Here is a 19,160-nt window from a genome sequence, read left to right as displayed (position 1 = left end):
CACGTGGAGGTGAACATATCTGGACCCTGCCATCCATTTGAAGAGCCACCTCATTTTTAAAGAAGGAAAACGTCCCCGATTTTGACCAGCATCAGAGCTATCCCGCATGATGTGAACCTTAGTGTGGCTTAGAGCAGGGCGGTAGGGATGAGGAACAGTTCCAGAACCTTTAGCCTGCTTATGACGTGGGCTCCGGAGTTTGGCGCCTCTCGTAAGCTGTGTTGGCTGTCCGCCATCCTAGGTAGAGACTCCCTTTAAACAGCCCCGAGCCTGCTGGTGGGACCGTGCAGACCAGAGCAGTACAACGGAATGGGAGCGTGTTTACCGAAGAAAACTCTGGGGCATGGGCTTCAGAAATCCCATGGAGCAAGGGCGACATCCACTCTGCCGCTCTCTGTGTCTGTTCAGGTTCGATATTGCAACTCCCTGGATGAGGAAGAGAAGAGGGAGCTAAAGCTCTTCAGCAACCAGAGGAAACGGGAAAACTTGGGCCGAGGGAATGTCAGACCCTTCCCAGTCACGATGACAGGAGCTATTTGTGAGCAGGTGAGCCTGGATTCCAGGGAGGGAGGAGGGATGGCTCTGACCTCCTTGCACGTGTTTGTTTGTTCAACAGTTCTTTTATTGAGTGCCTACTGTGCGTCCTGCGCAGGTCTAGCTCTCAGGGATACAGCAGCAAACAAAAGACTTGAGAGCTTGATTTTGCCCTTGTGTGGGGTTCGGTTCTAGGGGAAGAAGTCAAACAATAAAATAAAGAAGAGAGGAAAAAACACAGCGGGAAAGGAGGCTCCAAACACTGCGAGTCTGAGGAGGTTGCGATTTTCAGAAAAGTGGCTGCTCAAGGCGCCTCTTAGAAGGCGGTTTCTGAGCAGAGGTTCCCAGGAACTGCGGGAGGGGGTACTGCAGATCTCAGTGGGTGGAGGGAACAGGCATCTCACAGGCTTTGAGGCATTTCTTTTTTTTCTTTTTTTTTTTTAATTTTTTTTAACGTTTATTTATTTTTGAGACAGAGAGAGACAGAGCATGAACAGGGGAGGGACAGAGAGAGAGGGAGACACAGAATTAGAAGCAGGCTCCAGGCCCTGAGCCATCAGCCCAGAGCCCGACGCGGGGCTCGAACTCACGGACCGCGAGATCGTGACCTGGCTGAAGTCGGACGCTTAACCGACTGCGCCACCCAGGCGCCCCTCTTTTTTTTTTTTTTTTTTTTTTTAATGTTTATGTATTTTGAGAGAGAGAGACAGCACGAGTGGGGGAGGGGCAGAGAGAAAGAGGGAGACCGAGAATCCCAAGCAGGCTTCATGCCATCAGCACAGAGCCCAACACAGGGCTTAAGCTCACGAAACTGCGAGATCATGACCTGAGCCGAAACCAAGAGTCGCCAAACGCTCAAACAACTGAGCCACCCAGGTGCCCCTTGGCAGGATCATTTCTGTTGTGCTCAAGGAACAGCAGAGTTGGCCATTGTGGCATGGCAGAGGGAGCAAAGGGAGAGAAGTAGCAGGTGAAGTGAGTTCATGGAGGGCCAGTGGTATAAGCCATTGGAAGGAGATGGGGAGTCATTTGAAGGATTTAAGCAAAGGAAAGACATGATGGATTTCTATTTTATTTTTTTAATTTATTTTTAATGTTTATTTTATTTTTGAGAGAGAGAGAGCGTGAGCAGGGGAGAGCAGAGAGAAAGGGAGACACAGAATCCGAAGCAGGCTCCAGGCTCTGAGCTGTCAGCCCAGAGCCCGACGCGGGGCTCGAACTCATGAACCGTGGGATCATGACCTGAGCTGAAGTCGGACGCTTAACCGACTGAGCCACCCAGACACCCCATGGATTTCTATTTTAAAATGAGCCCTTTAGAAAAAGGAATTTGGACCATGGGTTCATCCCAGGACCGTTTAAAGGGGGTGGTGAATGGCCATCTCCTTGGGTTTGAGGGTTCTTCAGCAACATGCATGCAGTCCCCCTGAATGCTCCCTGGGACCTCACTGAGTTGAAGAGTCTGGGTTCGTGTGTTCTCTTCATCTCCTGTAGCGTGCTCAGGGCATGGTGGTGGAGGGTTTTAAACAAAGAAAGGTGGACGTGCAGCCCACCTGTGTTCTCCCTGCCCCTCCTCTTGGCCATAGAGCCTTCTGGTGCTGATCATCGCTTTCGGCACTGCTCTTTGGCTCTGGTGCTCTTTGAAAAGCCTCCTCTGCCTCCTCAAGCTCTTAAGGAAACCTTTCAGGTGCTGAAGATACATGAGCTGGATCAGTGAAGAGAAAGCAAGATACTGCCTGAGGGGAGTGGGTGCCGTTTGACTGCCCTTTTTAGATTTCGGAGGGGCGGTGTGAGAAGGTTCACGTGGGTGAAATACAGGAGCTCCTTAATAGGGGAGCCACAGGCCCAGAGACTTGGCAATGGAGTCTTTCCCCTTGATATGGGGGTGGTCACTGGTTAAGATGTGAGATTCAGGGGCACCTGAGCGGCTGAGTCAGTTAAGAGTCCAACTTTGGCTTAGGTCATGTGCCCATGGTTTGTGAGTTCAAGCCCTGCTTTGGGCTCTCTCTGCTGTCAGCACAGAGTCTGCTTTCTCTCTGCCCATCCCCACCTCACTCTCTCTCTCTCTCAAAATAAATAAATAAAACTTAAAAAAAAAAAAAATAAGATGTGCGATTCAGTGTCCTCAGATCCAGAATTTGGCTGCTCTGAGACCAGCCTGCTGGAACCAGCCCAGCTGGGCTCTTCTAAGGAGAAAGAAAAGGTTGGACATTTCATGGGCAGGTGTCAAAAGTAGTATAAGATAGTGACAAGGGCATGGAGGCAGAAGGACAAGATTGACTCATGTTCCTGCCAGATGACCCTGACCATGTTGTTTTTCCTCCATTTGTCATCTGCAAACTGTAGATGACAGATGCCTACGTGGTGGAATTAAGGTGATGATTACGTGAGATTCCGTACTGTTAAAGCAATTAAACAAAGCCATTACACTGAGGTGTCTCTAATACCTTTGTAGCCTACCTAAGCAAACCAAAGCCTAAGCCAAAGACATTGCCTTAGTATTGAGAAGATGACCCTTAAAACCAACCAATCATCAATAGGTAACTAGGCTTTCTCAAATAAAGCAACCACTTAAGCTACAGCCAATCAAATAATTTCCTTGCTTTGCATCCCTGTCTTCTCTGGAGAACCTCCCTCCTAGTCCCAGGTAGGCGGAGCCCTCTTAGCCACTTCAAGTTTGATTAAGGCACCCAATTTCAATCATATGTGCTCAAATACACTCTTAAAAATTTTAATGTGCTTCCATTTGTCTTTTATCACTATGCTTATCCCAGGTCTACCAATGTTAGAAAAGCACGGACAGTACCTTTTGTAACAAAACGTCTTCCTTTGGTCTAGTCACTTCCACCAATGAGCTCCCAGAAACTGTTCCACAAGACCTTTACTTCATTTTCTGTGAAACGTTTCAACCTATATGATGGCCAGGGCCACGGTGTGGGAAAGGTTTAGAGGCAGCTTTTCTATTCTTTAGACATGGTGACTGGAGCTCAGCCACTCATGTGGGGCCATCCAACTAGACCCTCAGGTGTGAACCTCATGGCCATCACCATCGTCAGCAGAGAACCTCTCCCTGGACCTACCTCCTCACACTTGACTCCTGCTTCAAAGCCCCGACCTCAGCCATCACGTGTGGGTTGTCAGGGTTGTTGCCTCGTTCTTTTCCGCGTAAGGGAAGGAACTTTGGAACATGAGTAAGAAGATAGGGGAAGGGGAGACAAGAAGCCCTTTCCATAGTCTGGCCTTAGAAGTGGTGCCTTGTTGGGGCACCTGGGTGGCTCAGTCGGTTAAGCGTCCAACTTCGGCTCAAGTCATGATCTCACAGTCTTTGAGTTCGAGGCCCACGTCAGGCTTTGTGTGGATAGCTCAGAGCCTGGAGCCCGCTTCAGATTCTGTGTCTCCCTCTTTCTCTGCCCCTCCCCTGCTCATGCTCTGTCTCTCTCTGTCTCAAAAATAAATAAAAACATTAAAAAAAATTTTTTTTTAAATAATAAAAAAAAAAGTGGTGCCTTGTCAGTCAAGACTAAGTCAAAAAGAAGTTAGAGAAAACAGGCTAAAAGCCTGCCTCAAAGGCCTTTGGAGAAATAAAGGGGGGCATGCTTTTATGAACCCACCCCCTCTCCCATGTTACAGCCCCCCTCTTCAGCCCCCCACCCCCTGCCGCCTGTTCCTGCTGGTGTTAAACTCCCCTGTGCCTCCACATAGAGTTTGGAGCATCTCAAAGATAAGGACGCCTTCACCACATGTCACTTGGCCTCCTGCTTGTAGAGCTCCTGTGTGGTTGTTATGCTAAAAGAGTTTGTCCTCCTTTCCCACCTTGTGACTCCTTATTTTCTCAGTCGCTTCATCTTCGCCTTCCTTGCAGGGAAGGAGAGCAGGGAGTGGAGGGGAGGGAGAGCAAAGACCGCCCTGCCACATATGTGACACAAGGAGCACAGTCACCGGGTTGAAAATCAGTGCACGGTGACCCGCTCTAGGTGGTGGTGGTGGTCTCTTACCGTTACGTGCAGCCCTGAGAGACGGGGCTGGTGTTTGTGCTGACGTGTCTGATTGCCTCACAGTGCGGAGGCCAGATTAATGGCGGGGACATCGCCGTGTTTGCATCGCGCGCCGGCCACGGGGTTTGCTGGCACCCGCCGTGCTTCATATGCACCGTCTGCAACGAGCTGCTGGTGGATTTGATCTACTTTTACCAGGATGGGAAGATCTACTGTGGCAGGCACCACGCCGAGTGCCTGAAGCCGCGCTGCGCAGCCTGCGATGAGGTCAGAGCACGCCGCATGGGGGCTCAAGCCCTGCCTGTCGCCCCTCAGTTGTGCCTTAGGCAACATCCCACCCCCAACGCCCCGCCCCGCACAGAAGAAAACCCTAGACCCCTCCACCTTCTTCTATTAACCTTGCAAGAAGCAAGCCCCACCCCCATCCCTGGTTGCTAGCATGCCTGAAAGTGGCCATCCCCTGGGCATCCAGGTAGGAAAGCAGCTTCTGTAGCTGAGGGGAGTCCCTGCTACTGGGTCAGTTCTGAACTGTTAAAGAAAGGCATTGTGCAGCGTTAGATTTCGGTAATGGTGTGGCCCTGACGTTCTGATTCCTAAAGCTTCAGTGGGACAAACTGGTTTGAGAAGGGAGACATTTGATGGCACTATTTCGCTTTCCCATGATTGAGCAGAGCTCCGATGAGGATTCAGGAGGCGGAGGCATATTTCCTGTGGAGAGCTCTGCCCCACGCTCTGGGAGGTACTTGAATGTGCTACCCCAGGTCACAAAGCACCCTGGAGTACAAAGCCCGTGCCTGGTGTTTTCTCCCACCGGGAGCACATGGCAGTATGATCTGTAAGCTGCAAGAATAGGAGATGTGCTTTGGCTTCAGAAGTTTGGAGCTTCTATTGCCTATATTCCTATAAAAAGTTTTTCTTTCTCTTTCGTTCTTTTTTTTAAGTTTGGAGGAGAAAGGAGAATGTTCTAAACCTGACCGCTTTTATGGAATAATTTGGGGAACGTTCTGGGATGGAGGTTTCCTCCTACACAGAATGGATTTTTGGTTCTGACCTTGCAGACAGCAATGTGGGCCTCTGGAAGCAGCCCTGCCCTTGTTCAGCCCTAGTCCACTACGTGCCTAGGGAGGTTCCCTTCTCCAGGAGGAAGTTGACCAGCCTTAAGTAATTTGGATTCTAATGCTAATAATGGTGATGTTCTAAAGAGGCCCTCTAGAGAGGTATTTGGGAAACCCAGTTCAGTTCCACCTCTGTAATTCCAGGCCGCCGCTTTGCCTCAGTTTCTTCTCCTGCTGGAGATTTGTGCTCCTAACACTTGCTGTTATCTAATGGCCAAGGAATACGATGATTTAAGTGTTTTGCAACTTTTGTTTATTGAGATGTCATTCACACATCATAGGGTTCATTCACCCTTTATAGGTGTCCAATTTGGTGGGTTTTAGTATATTCACAGAGTTGTACACCTGTCACTGCTGTCTAATCCTAGGTCATTTTCATCACCCAAAAAGAAACTTTGTATCTATTAGCGGTCACGCCCGCCCTTCCCCCAGCCCTGGCATCCGCTGGTCTATTCTCTGTCTCTGTGCATTTATATATTCTGGACATTCCACATAAGTGGATCTTTTGTGTCTGGCTTCTTTCGTTTAGAGCCATGTTTTCAGGGCTAATCCACGTTGTAGCATGTAATGGTGCTTTATTCCTTCCCAGGGCTGAATAATACTCAGTCATGTGTATACGTCCCATTTTGTTGAGCCCTTTGTCCATTGATGGACATTTAAGTTCTTTCCACTTTTTGACTATTATGATCAGTAGTGTATGAACATGCATATGCAGGTGTTTGTGTGCATGTATCTTTTCAGTTTTCTTGAACATATACCCAGGAGCGGAATTGCTGGGTCATACCGTAATTCTGTGTTTAACTTTTTGAGGCAGTCCAGACTCTCGTCCAGAGAAGCTATGCTGTTTTACATTCCCACCGTCAGTGAATGGTGTTGCACTTTCCCTACATCTTCCTCAACACTTACTTTTTCATTGTTTTCATTTTAGTGTGTACGAAGTAATGCCACGTTGTGATTTGGTTATGTATATCCCTAACGGGTGATAACGGGTGATAACGTTGAGCATCTTTTCATATGTTTATCCGTTGTTTTTGTATCTTCTTTTTTTGAAATGTCTATTCAAATCCTCTGCCTGTTTTTTAATTGGGTGGCTTTTCTTTTTATTGTGGAGCTGTTTGTATATTCTGGATACTAGTTCCTTACTAGATACATGATTTGCAACTATTGTCTCCCATTCTCTGGTTATATTTCACATTTTTGAGGATGTCCTTTGAAGCACAGAAGTTGTTAATTCTGATGAAGTCCAATATATCTGTTTTTTTCTTTTGTTGCTTACACTCTCAGTGTCACAGCTAAGAAACCTGGGTCCAAGGTCATGAATATTTACACTTGTGTTTTCTTTTAAGCACTTTATCGTATTTGGCTCATTAAGTCTCTGATCCCTTTTGAATTAATTTTTGTGTACAGCTCAGATTCATTCTTTTGCATGTGGCTATCCAACTGGCCCAGCCACATCTGAAAAGACTATTCTTTCCCCGTTGAATGTCCTTGGCGTCTTTGTTGATAATCACTTGGCCATAAATGTTTGGCTTTATTTCTGGACTTTTATTTCTCTTCTATTGATCTGTATGTCTATTTTTATACCAGCACCACACTGTCTTGATTATTGTGGTTTGTAGTAAGCTTTGAAATCTGTGCTTTGAAATTTCAAAAATTCCATATTGGAGGTCAAAACACAAGTGCTTCTGAGGACAAGGCAGGTGTTGTCCGTGAAGGTGACACATTTTAAGACAACAGTGAGTGGTGAAAAATAGGACTGAGCTGGAGAACTCACCACTCACCTGGAAATAGCAATCCCTCTTCTTAAATGCTGTGTTTTCAACAGAGAAACCAGGATTTCAGGCGTTAATGTGACATTTCCTGTTTTTAAAAAAGATTGTGTATCCGCCAAATAAAACATATATGTGTTATCTGGAGTGCCCATGAGCTATCAGTTTCTGGTCTTGCTTCATATTCTTCAGGGTAGAACATGATTTCTCGTATTAAATGTGGTTAAGTTCATACCTGGCCAGACCAGAAACTGTGTTTCGTGGTGCTGTAGGCTCATCCCAACTGATAAAGATCTAGAATATGCATATACGTCCAGGTTTTTTATTGAGGGATTTGTGGGAAGGACCTGCTTTCCCATGCTTCTCGTTTGGGGCCCCCACAGCTGTTGTCCTTTAAAGTGCCTTATCGTAGCTGGGTCTTAACCACTGATCATTTGGCTTCCCCATCTCTAGATCATCTTTGCAGACGAATGCACAGAAGCCGAGGGGCGGCACTGGCACATGAAACACTTTTGCTGCTTCGAGTGCGAGACAGTGCTCGGCGGCCAGCGCTACATCATGAAGGAGGGAAGGCCCTACTGTTGCCACTGCTTCGAGTCCCTGTACGCGGAATATTGCGACACCTGTGCTCAACACATAGGTGAGGCGGCCCCGGGTGCTCAGCTTGGTCCTCCTGCCCCTGGATCTCCTTGGTGTCTGGTGTAGTTACAGTCCCTGTGGCCGACCCACCCTGGCTTCACTGAAAAAGGGGAATCTCTTGGCTCCGTTACTAGAGAGGCCAAAGAGCGTGCTCGCTTCAGATAGGGGTGGCTCAGGGCTCAGACAAAGTCTGGGGTTTTGGGTCCTTTGTGTCTCAGCTCAGCTCGCCTTCTCTTGGCGGCGGTGAAAAAGCAAGCTGTCTTCGCATGCTGGCCAAGAGGACTCCCCACTTCTACATGGTCTCGGCACTTGCATTCTCGAAAGGAGTGGGGCCGTGGATGTTTTCGCGTCCGAATCAGTTCCTCCAGATAGGAACCTTATCATCCCCGGTTGGGTCATGTGTTCCACCCTGGAAACAAGAGCACAGGTGTTTCAGTTGGTCTGCCTGAGTCATAGGCCCAGCCCGGAGATGGGGTTATGTGAGGTACAGCCCCACTACCGAGGGGAGGGGGAGTGGTCCCGGAAGGAAAACAAGAGGGAGAAGATAAAACAGATGTCTTCCACAGCCTCCTTGGAAAAACTTGAGGATCCATGGAGGGAGGACCCAAAATAGTCCTCTTGTAGAAAGGGACAGTCAAGAACACCAAATGGTTTCTGGCAAGCACGTCTTTAAAAAAAAAAAAAAATCAGCAAGAGCTGACCCAGCCAAATACAAAGAAAGCAAGAGAACCTGAAAGAGCTGATAAGCTCTAAACTCTCCCGACTAAGCCGCAGATCTGAGACGGTGGGAATCATTTTCTCTTCGCAAATAACCAGTCTGTTCAACTCTTGAGCACTCTTCCAGATCACGCTGCGTCTGTGGCTTGTTCGTTCAACTTGCCTGTTCTGGCACCTTGAGAATGAGCCACCCTTTGAAAAGAAAAATGAAAGAGTTGGCAGTGGGTGAGTGTCTGTAAGACTAGCAGTCTGCTCTTCCTGTGGCTTGTGCAGTTCCCAGAAATCTGCTCAGAACCTGCCGGCTCCTTACCTATAGTGGGCAGACGTGGAGATAATCGGTCTGGGCGCCCCTTTTGCCCCACCTAGAAGATTATATCAGAAACGGAAAGAGTTTGATTTCGTCTCCGTGCTTCATCTCAAGTGGCATTTTTAAATGAAAAATTAGCGACTAGTTGGGAGAGCTCTGTGAGCTGGTAAAAATCACAGCTTTGTGGACAAGGCACCTACTGTGTGCTCGGCGGTCCTTTGTTGTTGGGCAATCCGTCCCACGGGACTCAGGCCTGCCTCCATGAGGCCTTTCTGAGCTGGAGTCCCCACCGGGCTCAGGGTTCAACCTTGCTATGCAGCCATATCATCCGGCACTCTTCCCTTCCCGGGGCCTGGCGCCGTGCAAACCCACCTTCCCCCAACCCCTCAAGGCCTCACCGCCTCAAGGCCTGGTGCTTCAGCCAAGAACCCAGTAACCGTCACTTCTCGCGAGATCAAAACAGGGAAACGGGCTTGCCTTTATGCTGAGAGTTAGGAAATGGGGAGTTTGATTTGGACAGGTGGCTGGCCATGTGAGGACGGACAGGGTGGGGTGCGTCAGAGGAAAATGGTGCAGCTTTTGAACCCAGCATTTGTCGCTGTGGATTCTGGGTCTGCCAGTCGGCACTTGCTCAGAGGAGAGGTGCTGAGTGTACAGATAAACAGCTTACCTGCAGCCATGATACACCCCCCCCCCCCCACTGGTGTTGCTGTGTCTTCTGTCCCTTTCCTTTGAAGTTCAAAAGCTTCTCCAGAAACTGCCCCTTAGGATTTTTGCTCAGCAACTTGGAAGAGAGAAAATCTGTCTGTACCCCCCGCAGAAGGGCCCTCTGTCCTCTTCTCTTTCTCTCTCCTAGCTATCTGAGACGTTGATTGGCATTCCCTTCTCCTTCCGTCTTAAATGCGTAAAAAGGCATCAGTGTTTTACCAGAAAAGGGGACCTCTGAGGCCCATAGTATTCTCACTGCTGCAGTTAAAATGCTGTCCCTGATTTTTTTTTTTTTTTCGAAATCTACTTTTCTGTGAAACCTAATTTTCCTGCAACAGCAGAAGGGTGTGCTCTGTATATCATGCAGACCACCGTCTCCTGGTGCTTTGCTCTGACCATATTACACAAATATTCCATATTTATACAGCCGCTCCGAGTGGACCCTGCATCAGGCAGCCGTTGCTAGGGCAACAGTACTTTTGCCTGCGCACAGCAGAGTAAACAGTCCTACGAACAGACCGAGGCTGTAGCAGGCAATAGACACACACACCCTCCGAGAAGGGCTTATGGGGGCTTAGAGGGGGGAATTAAAGAGGAGCGCTTAGATGTGGAAGAGCAGAGCCCTCTTCCAGATGTTTAGAGTTCAGGACCAGTTCAGAGGACCCTCTGACATCAGGGATGTTTATCAGGGACCACGTTGTGCTGCCTGCTGGGCCGCTTTGTAACCCGCCTCCCCTCTGCTCCCCCCACCCCAGCCCAGCCTTTCTGCAAGGCCCCGTCCCCAGAAGGGGCCCCTGCTGCCCACATCTGAGCACGCTTGCTTGCAGAAGCACGGAGAGGCAGCTGGTGGAGGACAGATCCGGGAACTGGGCTTCCTGTGTGCCTGCGACAGGGAGTGGGCAAGGCTGCGGCCGCTTGGGATGCAGGGCAGCCGGGATGCCAGCACAGCCTCCAGGCGGGAGGGCAAGGCAGACTGAGCCAGCCGTGGCGTTCTTTCGTGGACTGCGTCCGGGCAGCGGCCCCCAGAGCGGGGAGGGCGAAGGGCAGTAAGACCACATAAAAAGAGGAGAAGAGCGAGAGGAGCTAGCAGACGCGGGTGTGAGCGCTCTCTGCGTATTAACTCATAGCAGCCGGGCGAGGTCAGAGGTTTTAACTGCAGCGGGGACTGAGGCCACTCGCTCAGGGTCACGCAGCTCAGAGCCAGCCGGGAACTCAGCAGATGGGCTTCGGCATCTTTCCAGCCAGCTGGAATGGGATGCGAACCTTCCTTCCTCTGACTCCTGAAGCCTCCCTCTGTACTGCTCCAGAGTTCTGCCTCCCCGTACTGCCCGCCCTGCTTCCTCCCAGGAGCCTGCGGAGAAAATGTGGCTGAGCCCAGCAGCTCTGGGTCCTGTCTCTAGCCCCGCCCACCACTTCTCCTGCCTGGGAAGGCCAGGTTGATTCCCACAGTGGCCCTTTGGCCTTAGAGCCGACTTTGTGGCTGCTCCTGTCCCTCTAAAACTCCCTTCTTAGTCTCTAGAGCCAGACTCCCAAATAAACAGAGACCCCTTAGTTTGGGGCGAAGCTCATAGGAGAGGAATTGCCTTGTGCCTCTCTCTCTCTCCCTGGGCTCCAGGGATATAAAGGTAGGTGGGAGAGAGCATGGGAGGCTGGGACAGCTGTTTTGCCTTTTGCCCTTTGTTCTTGCCTTTCTCTTCTTCTGGGTAGAGTTTGTTCTCTGGTTTCTTGTTTCCACCTCTCTAGACAAGTCTCCCGAAGTTATTCCTGGGAAGTCCAGGTTCAGGACTATCAGCCGAATTAGTACTACTATGTTTCTGGGAAGATTTTTATAATCAGAAAGCAGGAGGCTTGCAAAGGCCCCCTTCCATCCCACGGTAACTGCATACTCCACAGGCTCACCCCACAGGAGGGGGGACCCCAACGTGTCCAGACTTCCATTCTGCCAGCTTAGCAGCTGCTGTCAAAAGAGAGCCTCCATACATCACTGTCTTAGCAACAGTCCCAGGTGACTCTGGCATTGCACTAGTGCAAGTCATGTGCCCACCTCTGCCGCAGTCTCTGGGGTAGGAGATACAGTTCTTTACTGGCCATTGCTAGGTCCAGGAGTGGCTTTAGCCCTGCCCAAAGCTCATGGCCCAAGGGGGGTGAGAAGATGGTGTCCCACAGGGGGATGAAGCCCTAGAACCAGCAAGGGGCAGAAGAGATGCTGAGAAGGAAGAACTCTTGGGGCTCTGGGAGGTTCCTGTAGGGCAGGTGTAACAGGATTATGCAAACCAGGGACGGCCCTGGCATGGGGAGGAAATGTGTTTCTTCCTTCCCTGATGATATTAAGGAAAGGGTGTGCATGCTTATGGAGGATATCTTTGGCGAACCACACCCAAGCGTTTCCTTGCCGAGTGTTGAAATCTACTTTTTTCTTTTCCACTGAACTGTTACAGCGATCTCTTCATCTGAATGGCCTATGCCGGTATGGGGTTCAGTTCATCCATTCAGTGTATAAAGAGCCCTTCTGGTACATCAGGCTGTGTTCCTGGACATGCCACAGAAAATTAATGAACCTCTTCTCCTAGAACTTCGTTTGGGAGGGGTGGGGAGAGAATTAACAAACAGCTGTACATGTGGAGTGCTTCAATGTCTAGCACAGTTCGTGCTGTGAAGAAAAATCCAGCAGGTCCGGGTAAAGAACGGTGGAGAGGATGCCCTCAGGTGTACAGGAGGACGTCTCCAAGGAGTTGGCGTTTGAGCAGACCCCCAAGTAGAGTGAAAGAGAAAGTATCAATGTCATGGTTAGGAGCAAGGCTTGTGGATACACATCTCACCTGTGATTCCTAGTTGTATTAAGTTAGGCAAGTTATTTACCCTTCCCGTATCCCTGCGTCCTCGTCTGAAAAATGGAAATGATACTAGAAACCTACCTCATTACAGTGGAGGGGTCAAAGGAGTTTACATACACGCAAAGCACTGAAAGCGTGTGTTAGTGTCATTAGTGCTATTTTGTCTGGGAGAATGTATCCCAGGTGGAAGGATCCATGCGCACGTCCCTTGGATCTAGATTTTCTCTGCTCGGAGCAGATGAGTTCAGAGGCAGCTGATTGGTGGAACCAGGGGGCTCTCCTGATAGGACATGAATACCGTTCGTGTGAGGTCCTGATTATGGATCTGCTGATAGTTTATTCTGTTGTGTTTGGAACCCTGAGCCAAACCAGGATGCTGTGTGTTTCACACGGTGATACAGGGCTCTGAGCAGCTTGTCAGCCTCTCTCCCGTGTCTCCTCTATCCCCAGGGATCGACCAAGGTCAGATGACCTACGATGGCCAACACTGGCATGCCACCGAGACCTGTTTCTGCTGTGCTCACTGCAAGAAGTCCCTCCTGGGGCGGCCGTTCCTCCCAAAGCAGGGCCAGATATTCTGCTCACGGGCCTGCAGCGCCGGGGAGGACCCCAATGGCTCTGACTCATCCGATTCGGCCTTCCAGAACGCCAGGGCCAAGGAGTCCCGGCGCAGTGCCAAAATCGGCAAGAACAAGGGCAAGACGGAGGAGCCCATGCTGAACCAGCACAGCCAGCTGCAGGTGGGCTCCAACCGGCTGTCGGCCGACGTGGACCCCCTGTCGCTGCAGATGGAACTGCTCAGCCTGTCCAGCCAGACGCCCAGCCTCAGCCGGGACCCCATTTGGAGGAGCCGGGACGAGTCCTACCATTACGGGAACAAGATGGAGCAGAACCAGTCCCAGAGTCCTCTGCAGCTTCTCAGCCAGTGCAACCTCAGAACTTCCTACAGTCCGGGAGGGCAGGGGGCTGGGGCCCAGCCCGACATGTGGGGCAAGCACTTCAGCAACCCCAAGAGGAGCTCATCACTGGCCATGAAGGGGCACGGCGGCAGCTTCATGAAGGAATGCCGTGAGGACTATTACCCGGGAAGGCTGAGATCCCAGGAGAGCTACAGCGATATGTCCAGTCAGAGCTTTAGTGAAACCCGAGGCAGCATCCCAGTCCCCAAATACGAAGAGGAGGAGGAGGAAGAGGAAGGGGGCATATCTACTCAGCAGTGTCGGACCCGCCATCCAATCAGTTCCCTGAAATATACCGAGGACGTGACGCCCACAGAGCAGACCCCTCCTGGCTCCATGGAATCACTGGCCCTGTCGAATGCAACAGGTAGGTCCTCTTCACCTGGCAAACAGAGCAGAGGTAGTCTCTGGGTGACCAGATGCTGGTCTTCAGGACTTTCATGTTCCTGCCACGTGCCCTCCTCCAACAGATTGTCGAGGAAGGGGGACCCCAGTTTCAGATGGCTTCTGTCTTTGAACGCATTCCCTATAAGCAGAGCCTGAGACGGGTGCAGACGCCTGTGGCATGTTCAGGGCGTGCTCCCAGGGAAGGGGAGGCACAGTGAGGGCCCAGGGCGGCAGGAGGGGCCAGGCGAAGACTCCAGCTCTGGGCTGGAATCTGACTTCACCCTGATCCCACGGGGGCTCTGGAGGCTGAGTTGCATCGTACGTTTGCTTCCCTCTTGCGACAAAGTGGCTGTCATCCCACGCCACCATGTCCTTCGGTCACTGGCTTTGGGCTGCTGGAGGACAGCCTGGGGATGAGGTTGTGGAGGATGTGGGCATGGGACACGGCAGGTGCTATTGGCCAAAGACAACATTCAGAAGCAGAGGCAGCTGTGAGCTGGGGATGGTACTCACAAAGCTGGGTAATGCTTGAGACACCGGAGCATCCACAACAGCTTCCAAGGCTTTTCTGAACCCCAGTATCTCATTAGGGAGCTCATTTTGATGTGTGGATAGAGGCAAAAGAAATATGGATAGACAGCAGAGGGCAGGCAGGCTGAAAAGGACAGAAGAGGGGGAGAGCGTGAGAGAGATTAAATTCGAGGCCTGCTTTCTCCAGCCAAGCTGTCCAGCTAGTTTGCGTGCATGTGAAGACTGATGGAGATGTTCTCTGAGATGGCACTACTCAAAGCGTAGTCTGAGGAAGGAAGCTAGCCACAGTCCGCCGTGAGATACGTACTGAAAATGACAACGTTTAGGGGCGCCTGGGTGGCGCAGTCGGTTAAGCGTCCGACTTCAGCCAGGTCACGATCTCGCGGTCCGTGAGTTCGAGCCCCGCATCAGACTCTGGGCTGACGGCTCGGAGCCTGGAGCCTGGTTCCGAATCTGTGTCTCCCTCTCTCTCTGCCCCTCCCCCGTTCATGCTCTGTCTCTCTCTGTCCCAAAAATAAAATAAAACGTTGAAAAAAAAAATTTAAAAAAAAGAAACTCTTAGAACAATTGGACATTGCCACAACATCCACATGCATGCTCAGTGGGCTTGTCTTATCGGTGCAGGTACAGACCAGTCGGTGTTGTGGAAGCCATGAGTGAGTTGTATGTCGCATGTGCTGTGTGTCAGTCTTGCTCAGAAGGACCACATGTCTGTCTGCAATGGACTAAAAATAAAAAACGGGTCCTTCACCATGGATAACTGAGAAGTCCTTTTCTGAGACGCACTAAGTGTGTCTGCCCCTCATGGGCAGAACACCCAAGGAGGGAGACACATGTCTACCCCTTCCATCAGGGACCCCATCGTCAAATGGTTCTTGGTGGAGCTTGTGATAAACATGTGCACGTCAACCCTATCTGGCGATGACAGCCAGCGCTCAGCTCCAGCTGTGGTGGCCATGTGCAAAGATATTTATTTCTTCAACTAGCGATTCTATAGCTCTTACCATGTGCCAGACTTTGTTCTGAGCACTTTATATTAGCTTACTTAATTCAACCCTCACAGCCTTCTGAGGTGGATATACTATTAAGGTTATCATTTCAGGGGTGCCTGGCTGGCTCAGTCGGTTGGGCCACCGACTTCGGCTCAGGTCATGATCTCACCGTTTGTGAGTTCGATCCCCGTGTCGGGCTCTGTGCTGACAGCTCAGAGCCTGGAGCCTGCTTCAGATTCTGTGTCTCCCCCTCCCTCTACCCCTCCCCTGCTCACGCTCTGTGTCTCTCTGTCTCTCAATGATAAATAAATGTTTAAAAAAAAATTTTTTTAAACAAAAAGATTATCATTTCAGAGTTGAAACTGAAGCACAGAGAAGTTGAACCGTTTGCCCAAAGTCACCCAGCTTTTAAAAAGTCAAGTGGGGGCTTGAACCTGTGCCTATGACCCCAGAGCCATGTTCCTAATCGTACCAAATTGCCAACCATTCCACTTTCTCCAGACAAGTTAAAAATGTGGATTTTTTTAAATGTGGAACCTATTTAAACTCTGCGAGACAAGCAAAACATCTCTCTAACTCATAGGATGTCTATGCAGTGTGTTTTTAAGCCCTTATCCCTCTCAAATGCTCTCACATTTGTGCTCTCATTTGTCCTAGAGGACAAATAGCAAGTATTTTGTTTCAGATGAAACAAAAATGAGGCCTCAGTGACTAAGCACCTTGCCCGATGTCATAGAAGTGAGCAGTTAGTGCAGAGTGATGACTGTCTGGCTTCCAGCCCAGTTTGTGCTATTCTCGAAAACTTCATATGCTATAATTATTTAAGAGGCCAGGAGATAAATATGCAATTCAGCCTCTGAAGCTAGACCACTTGCATTGAAATCTACATTGGCTGCTTGTTTCAGACATGGAACCCAAGGCCTCCCCCCAGGCCCAGGGGAGGCGGGACCCAGGAACCTGCTTTTCAACCAGCCGCCCCTCCCCCCACCCCGCCCCCGCTGAAGCTGAAGCTGATGCAACCAGCGTCTGAGAACAGTTGTTCTTGGGTTTGTCTCTTGTGACTTTATTGTCCTCATGCTGTGACTTAGGAGAAAGTCAGGAGATCTGGGCGTTGGGGATATTGGAAAGGCCACGTGATTGTGTTTGAAGAACATACTGTCTCTGATCCTAGAGAAGAGACACAGAATTTATCCCCATGATTTTCTCTGGGCCCTTGGGCAGAGCCCCTCATGCCCCACTGTTTGTGAGATTTTGGTGAAGCATCCCTGAACCATGTCTGATACAGCAAAAACAATTCCACCATCAGCACTGTCCAATGGAGGCCATAGCCACATGAGACTGTTGAAATTTCAAGTAATGAAAATTAAATGAAACTGAAATTTCAGGCCATCGGCTGCACTAGCCACATGTTAAGTGTTCAACAACAGTTTAAGCAGCAGAATTTGAAATTGCATTTGATTTCGGTAGCCACACGGAGCTCACAGCCACTCTGTTGGACGGCACAGATGGCAGACGTGAGCTTGTAGGATGGGCACACTTTTAAGCCCATCGTTTGTCTCTTTGGAAATTCTCACATGAGCCCCCGTGTTCAGACTGACAGCTGACGTTTTGGGGTTACAAGTTCACATCCAGCGTTCCTCACGTGGGAGCTGTGTGAACAAATTGCTTACATTGTCTAAGGCTCCTTACCTCATCCAGGGAATTTGGTAAATAACAGTACTTCCTTCATTGTGTTTTTGGGTGAATTACGTGATCATGCGTTTAAACTTGTTAATGTAGTCTGTGACACGTAAGACCTTCTGTAATGGCTACCTGATACTTTTTGTTACTATTTCATTCTTCTCCCAAACATACTGGTGCACAGTTTTGGCCTCTAAGAGTGTTTTGGTTACTGACATCTCCCAGCTCCCACCAGCTGTGCGGGTTTGCATTTTCAGGTTTGAGAACGTTCCTGTGGGATCCTCTTTTTTTAAACCAGCATGTGGAGAGCCTGAGAAGTAGGGAACTGAAGAAATGTATTTTGTGCCCCTGTGTTTCCATAGATCTGTCAGACACAGCAGCGTGGAAGAAAGATTGCAGCTAATATTCGAAACACTGCTTCCTCCTTGGTCACTGGGGCAAAGCTTAAATAGCCTTCCAGATCCAGTGTTGCACACACGTACACACACATTCACACACACACACCCCAAAGCCATGATATTTACTAGACTTGGAAAAGTCGGTCATTTTGTTGCCAACGCCCACTGTTGGCGTTTAAATTTTGCTAGAAGATTCTCAAAAGAAGGCAGTGCTCAGAACCGTGTGTCTTTAAATCCTGGAACCCCAGTCCGTGAGTAACAGGTATGTGTCATAGAAGGCTTTGTCAAAAAGCCTTGATCCTTAGGTGAAAGCTAGCTTTCAGGATGACGGATTTTTTTTTTTTTTTCCTCCATGGTCAATAAATCATGTTATTGAAAAAGTCTGTAGTGTTTAATCTGGCACGAAGCATGATCTTTTCGTAGACAGCATTTTTCCTTTGAACCGATCTGGAAAAACAGCCGCAGTGGCTTGCCAGCATTAAATCTGGCTTTGACACCTACTGATTTGTTTACAACCAGGAGCATACTGTCCCTTCTCCTTGGAAAACGCAGTCCATCCCTTACGCTCACACAGAGTGAGTCAGGCGAGCACGGTCGCCATTTATAATAGCATTGTGTGGAACTGGAAGTAGGTTGTAGGTTGCAGAAGCTCTCGAACTCTGCCGTTGCCTAAACGTCCCTCCCAAGCAGCTTACAGCCTTGGGTGATCACAGTTTCGCAGATAGCCGTAACAGCGTCACCGGCAACTGACATTATTGGGTGTTGGTCCTGTACTAGCCACAGTTCTAAGGGCTTATGTGAACTTCTAGTATTGTTATGCCCAGAATTCGTGATCCCCAAAGACCACCAGGGAGCCGAGTCCGATGCAAAAGCAAAAGAGCCTTTATTCGAGCTAGCTCAAGCTCAATCCCCTACCTGCACCGACGCAGCGGTGAGATACCAGGGAGAGAGAGCGAGTTTCAAAAGCACAAAGGTTTTATAGGGGTCTAGGGGCAGCCGATTGGCTGGGGAAGGGGCGTGGCCTCGGCCGATTGGCTGGGGAAGGGTCAGAGTCCTGTTACGCAGGTTGCTGGGCGTGTTTTGATCAGGAAGTTTGAATGGGTGAGAGGGAGGTTACTCAAGGAGAGGAGGCGTGGTCTAGGTGAAGGGGACAGAACAAGATGGAGTTGGCCGGCGTAGGCCCGCCCTTTCAGTATCCCACTGTTGATTTGCCCATTTCATAGATGACATAAGTGAGACACGGAGAGCCTATGTATAGCTCAGGACCACAGAGCTGGGAAGTGAAGGAGCACGATTCAAATTTGGGCATTGTAGCTGCAGGCCTGGGTCCTTAATCAGCATACCATGGCACATGTGGATGGTGGTGATAAGAGTGGCCAAGGACAACCACGAGACCACAGAGTGTGGTCTGACATGATGATGATCTCACATATAGCGTCTCTTTAAATCCTCATAATAGCCCTGTGAGATAAGTCTGATGATTTACCCCATTTTACAGTTAAGTACTCTCAAGTGCACAGAAGTCGTGACCTCCCCGTGGTCACCACTGACAACGGAACCCGAACTTGGGTGTGATGGTCTGCAAAGCCCTTGCT

At 49.8% G+C, this 19,160-nt stretch overlaps 1 protein-coding gene across 2 annotated transcripts in view; it reads left to right on the top strand.

The window, feature by feature from the left end:
- Positions 1 to 19,160, top strand: part of PRICKLE2 (prickle planar cell polarity protein 2) — a 160,959-nt gene that overhangs the window by 104,157 nt on the left and 37,642 nt on the right. For both annotated transcript variants that reach the window (XM_030307171.1, XM_030307170.1), the window contains exons 4-7: positions 409 to 546; positions 4,593 to 4,796; positions 7,867 to 8,053; positions 13,069 to 13,944. In XM_030307171.1, the coding sequence (XP_030163031.1) occupies positions 409 to 546; positions 4,593 to 4,796; positions 7,867 to 8,053; positions 13,069 to 13,944 (1,405 nt within the window). The remainder of the gene's footprint in view (positions 1 to 408; positions 547 to 4,592; positions 4,797 to 7,866; positions 8,054 to 13,068; positions 13,945 to 19,160) is intronic.

This window comes from Lynx canadensis, chromosome A2, assembly GCF_007474595.2.
Source record: "Lynx canadensis isolate LIC74 chromosome A2, mLynCan4.pri.v2, whole genome shotgun sequence".
Taxonomy (NCBI): Eukaryota; Metazoa; Chordata; class Mammalia; order Carnivora; family Felidae; genus Lynx; species Lynx canadensis.
The sequence above is the reverse complement of the archived record's forward strand: the minus strand, read 5'-3'. Positions and strand labels throughout refer to the sequence as shown.